Raw genomic sequence first — 12577 nt, 5'->3', positions numbered from 1 at the left:
TTTCTTCTCAGGATTCCGGAGTTTAAACCCTCCCCTCACCATAGTTCGGAAGACGTTCGAGTCGACGGAGAACCCAGACGACTTCCTTCCGTCGGTGATGACGTGTGTGAACTACCTGAAACTGCCGGATTACTCCAGCATCGAGATCATGCGCGAGAAACTGTTGATTGCTGCGCGCGAGGGCCAGCAGTCTTTCCATCTGTCTTGATCTCTCCTCCCGCTCCCTCTCACTCAAAATGGCCTTCAATCAACTCACTGCAGAACCACACAAATCGTGACTTCTTCCTTTAGACTTCCTCTTTCATTTTTCCCTGTTCTCTTTCTTTTCTTTTCTTTTCTTTTCTTTTCTTTCCTTTCCTTTTTTTTAACACCAACATTGAGGCAAAATATGTACAGCCTACATGTTTAAAGAAAAGCAGCTTGCAGAAACTAAACAATAGAACATAAGAGACTTCCTTTTGACTCCTGACTAGGAGGAAAGGGTGTTACGCGACTCATCAGATTAAAAAAAAAAAAAAAATTTTTTTAAAGAAACATTTAAAAAAGAAACTTCAGAGCAGATTATAAAATATATCAGTAGTTGAGAAATGTTCAAGCCGAAAAAAAAGAGGAGAAAACCTGGGTGACCTTTTAAAACATTGCTTTCTGATGTATCAAGAAAAAAAGGGATGTTTTTTTTCTTCTGGTGAATGACATCTTCACTGTGTGTTCCTGTTGGGGAGGGGGCATCCATCAAGCCGGCGAGGGTTCCTATAGTTCCAAAGATCATTTGTACAGACAAACATTTGCAGATTTTGCTTATTCGACACATTTGATAGAATAGCTGTGCTCTCCTGCCCAGTTTCCCCTCTGTTCTGTATTATACCCTCGAACGACTCGTTACATTTTAGTTCCATATTTTTGTTTAATTTCTCTCTCTCTCCTCTTGTGTGTCACTTTTTTCCCCCCTTCCTTTTTATTTGAGAGAATTTTGAACGTGCAAGAGAGTTCCAGGTGGTTGAATGCGGGAAGTGTAGTATCTTTATTATAATATTATTATTAGTATAATTATTATTATTATTTTGGTTTGTTTGTTTTTTAACCCAAGTTGAAATTGTTTTCTGGCCGACATTTCACATAAAGTGTCAGCTCCATGTTGAAAAGATGTATCCATTGTGTTGGATGAATAGACTCCTACATGGTTCTAGTAGTGTGCCTCTGCTGGACTTCTGGGGATTGAGGTCTTAATGATGGGCCTGCTGAAGTTGCTTGGCTGGTGAAGCCGGGCTTTAATCCTGTAATGTAGCCGAGCACAAGAAATTCATTTAAAAGAATCGGCTGGTCTTATTTTATGGTTTCATGGCCAGATAGCATTTCAAAAAAAAAAAAAAAAGTTCATTAAATAAAGTTTATATGCAGGTTTCACACCCGGTTTGAGGTGGGGTTGTCTGCCCTATTTTTCTTTTTTTTTTTTTTTTAATTTTCTATTGTTTCTTTTTTCCCCTCTTGCTGTAGTTTATTTTTGCACTGCTGGCTTGGAACAAACCGTGGTGTGCACTGCAGTCTGTGGCCTGGAGGAGGTGCTGCTGTGCGCTCTCCTGTCCTCATTGTTCATGTGCTGGTTTCTAAGATCTGCAATAATTTACTGCATCAGGTTCATGTTTTTACCTGAACATAAATAAAGTAATTGTTTGACTCAGTCTGTGCTGGTGTTGGTTAAAGTCTTAAATGAACGTGGTCAAGCACATGAATAGTTGCCTTAAGTTAGTGAAGTGTAAGATGCAAACTTTCTTCTGAATAAGCAGTATACGAGTTAAAGTACCCTGATGAAATAATTGAGCTAGTTACAGATATGACAGAAATGCAATTCATTTGCTGTATTTGGGGAGGGTTGACAACATTAAGACTATAGTGAAAATATTTATGGCTGTCTTCATTTATTTGCTTTGAAACGTTAAACCATAGAGTTTTTATTCTGGTGGGGAAATGCACATTGTAAATTTGGGAGGAATGTTGCCTTGTGTAATGTTTTCACATGCACAGCACTTGCAAAGATCAAGTTTGCATGGAGCAGCATACAGCAAAATGAGGTAACATTTATGCAGTGACTGCATTATTTTAAATTTGATTGGTGAATTTCAAATACCTGTTTTTTCAATTACCTGTTAGACCTACTTGGAAAAGTCTCTTGACTGATGAATTGGCACAACTTGAACTATGGATTAGTTATTTTACATGGATTAGCATTCTATCACATTGCCTCCAATAGATGCTCTGCAGTGAATGGGTGCTGTCAGAATGAGAGACCAAACAGCCGATCAAAACAGCATAATAATCTATAAGCTGCATGTTTGTAATTGTAATAGTGTCATAAATCTTGGCGTTACCTTTGATGACCAGCTGACCTTCAAAGACCATATTGTAAAGACTGTTCGATCTTGCAGGTTTGCATTGCACAACTTCAGAAAGAGGCCGTTTCTAACGGAGCATGCTGCACAACTTCTTGTCTAGGCCCTTGTCTTTTCTAGACTGGACTACTTGCAGTGCTCTTCTGGCTGGACTTCCATCAAGCACAATCAAACCTCTACAAATGATTCAGAATGCAGAGGCATGACTGGTCTCAACAAACCCAAAAGAGCCCATGTTACACCTCTCTTTATCTCCTTGCACTGGCTACCGGTTACTGCTCACATCAAGTTTAAGACATAGATGTTTGCATATAGAACAGTCACAGGCTCAGCACCCGCCTACTTCCACTAACTATTACGAATCTACATCCCCTCCAGAAGTCTGAGATCCACTAGTGAGCGACGCCTCGTGGTACCAATACAGAGAGGCTCAAAATCACTTTCCAGAACATTCTCCTTCATAATTCCTGGTTGGTGGAATGATGTTCACTATCCAGAATGCTGAATCACTGACAATTTTCAAGCGACAGCTGAAAACTCATCTCTTTCGAAACTTCTTGGCTTCATCATTAAAAAAAAAAAAAAAAAACTTTCTCTTTATTTATTCCTTCTTTTTCTAGCTTGTACTTTTTGAACAATGTCTAAAACTTGGTATTACACGCACTTCCTGTGTCTGTTTGCCTCTTTAAGATAAATTACTTTTTGTGTCCCCCCAATTGTAAGTCGCTTTGGATAAAAGCGTCTGCAAAATGACTAAATGTAATCAATCCATCAAGGCAGTTTAACTTGCTGATTATTCATAATATTGCCCTCTCCAGTCTTCTTTACTGAATAAGGAGAGAAATAAGCACAGATCAAGGACCTTTTACAGGAAAGCTTCTTGTAAGGTTCTCTTAATTCTTCTAAACAAATATGTCTTGATTTTGACAACAGTGCATGGACTTTTTCTCTGGAGGAAGTATTACAATGGACTGGTATATTGGCTAGAAAGCAACAGTTTAAAGTTAAATCACCTTAATGATGAATTTGTTTCTTACAAACAGATTCTTACTTCACAAGATATTAATTGATGGACGTCATGTGGATCGAGGCATTTTTAGCAGTTGTTTGGACTCGTTCTGACGGCACCCATTCACTGCAGAGGCCCATAACTGAGCAAGTGATGTAATGCTACATTTCTCCAAATCTGTTAAGAAACTGATTTACATCTTGGGTGATTTTGAGCAATTTTATTAATTTTAAGTTAACTGTTTTTTTAAACCCGTGCAGATGATAAACTTGTGACATTTGTGAATTTCTGACAACCGTCCCAAGTCTTTCAAGTTGTCTCGGGTCATGGGGCTCATTGTTGTGTCCTGTACTGTTGGAAATATTATTACATTTATAATAGTATTGTCATAGTTATTTCAAAGTACTGTATTACTGCCGAGCAGAACTTAAATAAGTCTAAATATGTTCAAATGTAGACCCTGTAGAAAGATTTGTTTACATTTCTGTATTTTAACGTTGAAACACATAACATGACCAAAATATTTTGGACTAAATACAAGCCATCTTTACACTGCATATAAATTAATATTCTAGCAGGTGTCGAGTCTAACATAAAGCTAAAATATGGCATGTGGTGCACCTGAATTTAGTTACTCAAGTCACTCACAATCACAATAATCAAATTTAATTTACATGACAGTCCGGTCACTTGTGTTAAATACAATGTTAGTTCAAGTTTCATTAAAATTAATAATTTCATTCCAAGCAGTCATCTAAAGGTACTGGTGGGAAATGGTTGCGCTTTCTTTACACGGACAGATGAGGGCGCCAGAGAGCTGGAGAAAAACCTGGGGAAAAGATATTCAGGAGCAAAAATGCGAATATAACGAAGTCCCCCCCAGGGCGTCAGAAATGCACCTGTTGCTCAATGTAGCTCCAGATCTGGCCACACGGTGGCGGATCGGCCACCTGCAGCTCTCCGGTGACTGACGGGAAATTAAAACCGCGTCCTGCGGGAGAACTTGGGAACAGCGAGCATCTCGCCTTGGACTCTTAAAAACATTTCGCATTCTAGTTTTTATATCAGCTGCAAAGCCACTGACTGCTGGACAGAAAAAGGGTAAGTGACCTTGAGTATTTTGAGCGCCTGTAACGTTATTTGCCCCTTACGATGCTTGAGGAAATGTGTTTTGATTATCAGCTTGTCCCAGCAAAAGTTGATCTGAGGGGTGCGAGAAACAAAACAAATCATCCATCTGCTTGCAATAACATTTACTGAATTCAGGTATGTCGATGTGATGATGAAATGTGGACTAAGACTAACTGTTGTGGACGGACGCGTTCACTCTTGAATACACAATCACGTGCAAAGGATCTCAATACAAAATGAACATTAGCTTAAATAAAGTTGTTTTGTTAGGCAAATATGGTTCGTATTCTTATTCTAGCTTTAATGCTGCATTTCGTGGTGCACTCTGTTGATGTCTATCTTCTGAAGTCAGTCTTCAAGGATGACTAAAGCACGGTGATCTTATATTACCATTGATGTCGCAAGGTTTCTAAGCGCATTCCACCGATCGTCACCTTGGCAACAGTTCGTGAACGAATCTTCTTATGAGTCCGCCTTTTTCAATTAATTGATTGAACCGGTTCACAAAGCCGATCAGCCCTGAACGAGTTGGTAGTGAATCAGTCTGTTCCCAAACAGACTGTTCATCCGAGTCAACTCGCATTATAGCCCTTTTCCACTGATACTTTTTGCTGTATGCTTTTCTCGCGTTGTCATTTAGAAAAGCAAATTACCTTAATAACAAAACAGAAGAAATGTTCAAAATAAAACGAATTGGAATAAAGTTTACCACTAGCGGTTTTATCAACACACTAAAACGACGTCATACTGCTTTAGGAACTCTTAGCAATAAACGTGTTAAATACATAGACTTTAAAAGATAAAATAGCGATTATTGGATGCTGATGGATTTCTTTGTGGGGTTTATGTATCGTTACCGAATCGTTGAATCGAACGGTTCAAAACACTAACGTTACTGAACTAGTTTTCGCGGGCATTTCAAAGAACTTTAAGAGTCAGACTGAGATGAGGAGGCCGTGCAATCTCAATGAAAAATCGCGCTGATGAAGGAGAAATGTGTATTTCTGTATAATGTCCTAACACCGTACTAAACAACTAGTTGGTTTATTAAAACTTATCTCAAAGCTGGTCTCTTCACACAGACAGAGGTACGTTGACTAAACTCATTCAAATTGTTTGATAGGAGTGTCTCTCTCCACTGTCCAAGCTGGTTACTGCTCTCCTGAAATATCTGGACATGAAATATAATTTTTAATAGAAATAGTATTGAAATCGATTTTAATTATTTTACAAATGTACTTGCAAATCCACTGCAAAGTGAAAAAAAAAAATTAAGCAAATATATTAAAGCTGCACAATATAACTGAGGTAATTTCCACATAAAATGGGGAAATTTTGTGGGTTTGGGAAAAAATAAGCACATGTATTAAAAGGGGAGATGAAGTTTGCAATGTGATACGGGATTAAGTGTCTGGCGTATATACACCCTTGCTGTGGACAGTGGTGAATTTTGTGAAATATCTGACCAATAGAAGTAAAAATAAGTTCTGAATACGCTGTTAGCGAACATCCCGATGCCGCCCCCAAACGGCTCTTTCCTCTCAATAACAAACACACCAAAAATGACAGTGGTGAGAAAACAGCAGTTAAGAAAGCATCTGATTATACTGCCGTGTACAGGACAAGACTTAGCGGGGCTTGGGCCCCTGGGCTTGAGGTTATGTTCGTGCCCTATACCTACACTACAAATGCAGCTCAAATAGAACATCATCACGGAGTGACATAAAATAGACAAAAAATGTTTGAGGTTCATAGATAGTACAATTAATATACAACAGGTCTAGGCTATAGTCAAAGTTTAAATATAATATTGCAAAAATTAATTAAGCTAATTTAATAAATATGAAACTACAGCCACCAGTAGGTGGGAGCAAGTAACTGTCTTAATGAGTGAGTTGAATCAACCGATTCGTTTAAAAATTATTCATTTGAATAATTTGCTGGTCTGTGTAATGCTGAGGAACAAAATGCTGTTGTTCGGAGACGCAGCGGTTCTGTTGTTTGTTCTGTTTTTTTTCTGACAGAGCAAAATGGAGTCTGAAAGTTTGTCTAAGTTGTTGTTTATTGTACATGTTCGATCTAAACTGAAGAAAATGCAGTCTTACCTGGAAACCCCATAAATAAAGCAGCTGCTCTACTTTCTAAAATGTATTTAAATCATTTAATAGCCTTATATATTTGTGGATTTGCTTTAATCTGTGTAAAACTTTAAACTTTATTTATTTTTCTCTATTGCTTTATTGTATATAAATGTTCAGTTATTTTTGTTATAAGAAAAAAGTTATTTAACCTGTATTATTATAATGTATTATTTCCACTTTTTCAACTAAATCTCAATACCGTGATAATACCATATACCGTGATAAAAGCATGAACAATTAATCGCAAAAGGAAAATTTTATACTGGCATATCTCTACTCAGGACAGAAGTGGCATCATCTGCATTGATCATGTAGCCATAGAGAATCTTGAGATGTGCATGTGACATTCTGCACGTTTGCTTAAAATGCAGCATTTTCCCATATTTGTTCCCATACCAAAGCTGGAACTTTTCTGTTGAGTCATGGTAGTGTTGTGTGGATGTGTGCAGGTAGGCATTGGCTGGTATGAGATTTTGACTGTATGATAACCTTAAGCAAAAATATCACGGTATCACGGTACTGTTGTTACAACTCTGAAATGTGTTATTATTAAATTACTGGTTAAAAAAAAAAAATCCCACTGGACACAATATATTTTGTTTTTGAGCAACATACAGAACAGTAGAAACAGTAGAATTAGTTAATTTTTTTTTCTTTGATTTGTTTCCTAAAAAGAAAAAAGAAAGACTGACATCTTTAATTAACCTAAATCTGTAATTACAGTTATTTAATTTTAGTTATATAATTCATATACATATAATTTATATAATTTCATATAATTTAGTTGTAATAATTATCATACACATAATTTGACAGAATGATAACCCAATTTGAAGCAAAAACAGAATGTTCTGACAAGCTTTGTGAAATTATACCACGTAAACTTTCCAGAAGACAGTCAGCTTCCCTCAGAAATACATCCATATAAACCCCCAAATCAATTTTCTTCCAATAGTTCGTGCATCATGAACAGTGAGTGATCTGCCTGCTACAATATTTTTCTCTGTGCGTCCGTCTTCAGTGTCTCTGGCCTGTGTTAACAGGTTTTAACACACTTCATATTTTCACATAAATGACATTGCGCAAGTCCAGAACAGAGAGTTGCAAAAAACAGCTGGTTGCCGATCACGTAAATGCCAAAGTATTTTTCGGCCATCGGCATTACATTATTTTCGTCATCAAGAGGGCTCACGCACAACCGCGCACCCCATGGTACTGCGCATGTGAACTCATCCGTGCGGTTGAGTACACTTTTGAAAGCTGTGCGGACGTGGCTGCAACAATGGTATAATGGAAAATATTAGTTGTTTTGAAACCGTGACATTTTCAAATCGCGGTATACCTTGAAACCGGTAATCGGCCCATGCCTATGTGCAGGAATGAAAGAAAGGGCATTGCAAGGAATGTGTGTGAGTATCTTTACTTCATGTGCAGCATATGAGTTGCTGACAGCTTTCAGCATCGTTCCTGTCATCCATTCCTGCACAGCAGCTGCAGTACTGCAGGCCATAAATAATGCAACATCTCTGCTAGCTGTTCATGCTGATTCCTTCATAAGCATATTTAGTAAATTATAGTCTTGTCCTTTTTTGTGTAGTTCCTGTGTAGTTCAGCACGTCTTCCGGACACTTTTCTGCAGCATCTGCATAATGAGATAATATAAATGCAAACATTGCTCACATGCCAGTGTGTGACCCACTTTGTAACAAAAATGTGTGAAAGGGTAAAAAACCAACAGAAGAAAGAAATTATATTTTGAAGAAAAATAATATGAAGCCTATTAGCATTATCCTAATTCAACTCATTTCTGTACTGTGAGCCAATAATAGCCAGTTATTAAAATGTGTTTTTACATTACATTACAGTGAAGTGCATGTTGTATTTAGTTAATGCTTGTGTATTTTTATTTGTAAAAAAAAAAATCAGAATTTTACTGTAAACTTTGCTGAAAAAATTCTTTGCTGAAGCCAAACAAAATGAAACACTGGGCCGAAGGGCGAATACAAAAAACATTGTTTCATGTATTTTGTCTTATTTTTTCACCATTGCATGAATTAAATAGCCAAAATGTTTTGTCTTGCTATTTTTTTTTATTCTAACAGACATTGAACCAACAAAGGACAATTTAACTTAAAATGAATAAGTTAGTAAAATAATATGTTTTGGACATTTTTAGACCCCCTTTTTCAATCAGACATGTATTTTCTTACTGTACAAATAAATGCAGCCTTGCTTAGTAGAAGAGACTTCTTTACAGATCCCAATTTGAACACTGTGAATGTTAAATGTATTGTAAATGTTGTAATTATTATTATATTTAATCACATCACATCATTGTTCGGTACAATTTATTTTGTCTTTTCACTTATGTGATGTGTAAAACATGGATGGAAGTTCAGAATCCAGGTATGAAAAATGGAATTTGGAAAATATTGAATGAGTAATTTAAAAGTAGTCTTAAACTCTTAAAAAAAAGACTAAAAACATGAAAAGACTAGGCTAAATGTAAGATATGTATGTTTTGCGTGTTTCTGAATAAATGGCATGGTTTTGTCAACTACACACACTCAAGCACACAAATACTTATGGCATTCTTGATGTTTTCAGCATCTGCCATCTCACTATATGAGGACATGAACATATAAACTTAATCTCCAGAGCTGCTTTGAGATTTCACTTCAACAGCATCTCGCCATTTCATTGATAATAACTTTTGTCATATCATACACAGACACACACACACAAACTCAAAAGGTCTTCACAACAACTCGTCAAAATAAATGTTTGGTTCAACTTGAAAAAATGATGAAAAAAAATTATTACTATTATAGAGTCGAATGTACATCTCAAAGCAATAATAAAAAAGATAATGTAATTATTAACCTAATCAGTGTTTTGATTTAAAGAGTGAAGGCCGTTTCACACTGACTGAGCGAGATGCTAAAAAGCGAGGCGAAGCACCGAAGAATATTTCTTTCACACCGAGCACGAAACGATTGATCGCCTTCTGCTAATTCACGCCTGCATGCTAGGTGGTGCTAGATGCTAGATACATATCTAATATATGGATTGAACATCATCCACTGCTCAATATACAGCAGTAAATATAGCTAAATAAAGTTTGGTTCTACGTCAGAAACACAAACTATCTATAATGCTTACAAGAAAACATCTTAAAATATAAATATAAGTTCAATTAGCATCGAGTCACATTTGAAAATGTGTGATTATTAATGTTTTTGCTTAAGCATGTCATAACTTCCAGTTATGGTCTATAGTTGATTTTGATTCTACAACCCGAATTCCGGAAAAGTTGGGACGTTTTTTAAATTTTAATAAAATGAAAACTAAAAGACTTTCAAATCACATGAGCCAATATTTTATTCACAATAGAACATAGATAACATAGCAAATGTTTAAACTGAGAAAGTTTACAATTTTATGCACAAAATGAGCTCATTTCAATTTTGATTTCTGCTACAGGTCTCAAAATAGTTGGGACGGGGCATGTTTACCATGGTGTAGCATCTCCTTTTCTTTTCAAAACAGTTTGAAGACGTCTGGGCATTGAGGCTATGAGTTGCTGGAGTTTTGCTGTTGGAATTTGGTCCCATTCTTGCCTTATATAGATTTCCAGCTGCTGAAGAGTTCGTGGTCGTCTTTGACGTATTTTTCGTTTAATGATGCGCCAAATGTTCTCTATAGGTGAAAGATCTGGACTGCAGGCAGGCCAGGTTAGCAACCGGACTCTTCTACGACGAAGCCATGCTGTTGTTATAGCTGCAGTATGTGGTTATGCATTGTCCTGCTGAAATAAACAAGGCCTTCCCTGAAATAGACGTTGTTTGGAGGGAAACATATGTTGCTCTAAAACCTTTATATACCTTTCAGCATTCACAGAGCCTTCCAAAACATGCAAGCTGCCCATACCGTATGCACTTATGCACCCCTATACCATCAGAGATGCTGGCTTTTGAACTGAACGCTGATAACATGCTGGAAGGTCTCCCTCCTCTTTAGCCCGGAGGACACGGCGTCCGTGATTTCCAACAAGAATGTCAAATTTGGACTCGTCTGACCATAAAACACTATTCCACTTTGAAATAGTCCATTTTAAATGAGCCTTGGCCCACAGGACACGACGGCGCTTCTGGACCATGTTCACATATGGCTTCCTTTTTGCATGATAGAGCTTTAGTTGGCATCTGCTGATGGCACGGCGGATTGTGTTTACCGACAGTGGTTTCTGAAAGTATTCCTGGGCCCATTTAGTAATGTCATTGACACAATCATGCCGATGAGTGATGCAGTGTCGTCTGAGAGCCCGAAGACCACGGGCATCCAATAAAGGTCTCCGGCCTTGTCCCTTACGCACAGAGATTTCTCCAGTTTCTCTGAATCTTTTGATGATGTTATGCACTGTAGATGATGAGATTTGCAAAGCCTTTGCAATTTGACGTTGAGGAACATTGTTTTTAAAGTTTTCCACAATTTTTTTACGCAGTCTTTCACAGATTGGAGAGCCCCTGCCCATCTTTACTTCTGAGAGACTCTGCTTCTCTAAGACAAAGCTTTTATAGCTAATCATGTTACAGACCTGATATCAATTAACTTAATTAATCACTAGATGTTCTCCCAGCTGAATCTTTTCAAAATTGCTTGCTTTTTTAGCCATTTGTTGCCCCCGTGCCAACTTTTTTGAGACCTGTAGCAGGCATTAAATTTTAAATGAGCTAATTAAGTAGATAAAAGTGTAGAATTTCTCAGTTTAAACATTTGCTATGTTATCTATGTTCTATTGTGAATAAAATATTGGCTCATGTGATTTGAAATTCCTTTAGTTTTCATTTTATTAAAATTTAAAAAACGTCCCAACTTTACCGGAATTCGGGTTGTATAATAGGCAGACATGCACTCTTTGTAGGCTATGTGTCTTGATGCCACACTGCTTATTGTCACCAAACATCCTTTATTGTTCTAAAATTACCATGAGCCGCACACAAATCACATACAGAAAATACATCATCATAATCATGTCTATTTGCTTTCATATTTCATGTGTGGAAAAATGTTTCACTCATTTTTTAAACAGAAGATCTAGAGAGTTAACACGCTCTGACTCATAACACTCACACACGTGGAAGAAAACAGACACTCCAGATCACATAATGAGGAATTTAGAAATTATATTAAGAACATTTGAGAATAAATCTGTTCTCAGATACCAAAGATAACAGGAACTCTGCATCCACTCTCTTCTCTCTACCGTGATACTCTTCTTCTTTTGTGCAACAGCAGGTGCTCTGGGTACATGATCTAAGCTCAAATCTGATTGGACGGCCCGCTTCATCATGGAGCGACAGAGAAAAAAAAAACGAAACACAAGATGAATTTCCCCTTTTACCTGTGAAAAGCCCTTAAACCTATACAGCACTTTGTTTGCCAAAAAACGAAAGCAATTTTACTAATTCATTTGATGACTCTTTGAAAGTTTAATTAAATTGTTAATGTTTTATCCATTTATTTCTATCAAATTGTAAAAACAGAATCTAGAAAAAAAAAATTCTCACAAATAAAAATAAAATCAATCAAATTTCATAGCGCCCTATAAGTGTTCAAATTCTAGTAAATTGTTAAAGTTTTCCAAATTCAACAGATTAGACACCCTTTTTGATTGTAAAAATAATAATAATAGTAATCAAACAATTCAAATGTGAAAAAAATGTAAAACACCAAACTTGTTAAAAAAACTAAATATTTTTATTTTTATTTGTTGTATCTTACACTACTAACTTACTTTTTACTTTAATCATCAACCTCTTTTTTTCCATACAAACATAAATTGACAAAAACAACATACCGTATTTTCCGGACTATAAGGTGCACTTTTTTTTCATAGTTTGGCTGGT

At 36.6% G+C, this 12577-nt stretch overlaps 2 protein-coding genes across 13 annotated transcripts in view; both read left to right on the top strand.

The window, feature by feature from the left end:
- LOC132101287 (E3 ubiquitin-protein ligase TRIP12) overlaps nucleotides 1-1679 on the top strand; it is a 102255-nt gene extending 100576 nt beyond the window's left edge. For all 9 annotated transcript variants that reach the window (XM_059506122.1, XM_059506117.1, XM_059506126.1 and 6 more), the window contains one exon: nucleotides 12-1679. In XM_059506122.1, the coding sequence (XP_059362105.1) occupies nucleotides 12-208 (197 nt within the window). In that variant the 3' untranslated portion in view covers nucleotides 209-1679. The remainder of the gene's footprint in view (nucleotides 1-11) is intronic.
- A 2654-nt stretch (nucleotides 1680-4333) lies between these two features.
- Nucleotides 4334-12577, top strand: part of LOC132101283 (ventricular zone-expressed PH domain-containing protein) — a 162642-nt gene continuing 154398 nt past the window's right edge. For 2 of the 4 annotated variants that reach the window (XM_059506113.1, XM_059506112.1), the window contains exon 1: nucleotides 4334-4497. The gene's annotated coding sequence lies outside the window, so the exon portion shown is untranslated. Of the gene's footprint in view, nucleotides 4498-5483; nucleotides 5616-12577 lie in introns of those variants that run through there. The other 2 variants (XM_059506110.1, XM_059506111.1) reach the window with 2 other exon arrangements.

Source organism: Carassius carassius, chromosome 23 (genome assembly GCF_963082965.1).
Source record: "Carassius carassius chromosome 23, fCarCar2.1, whole genome shotgun sequence".
NCBI lineage: Eukaryota > Metazoa > Chordata > Actinopteri > Cypriniformes > Cyprinidae > Carassius > Carassius carassius.
Note: the sequence above shows the minus strand (reverse complement) of the source record. Positions and strands in the feature narration are given on the sequence as shown.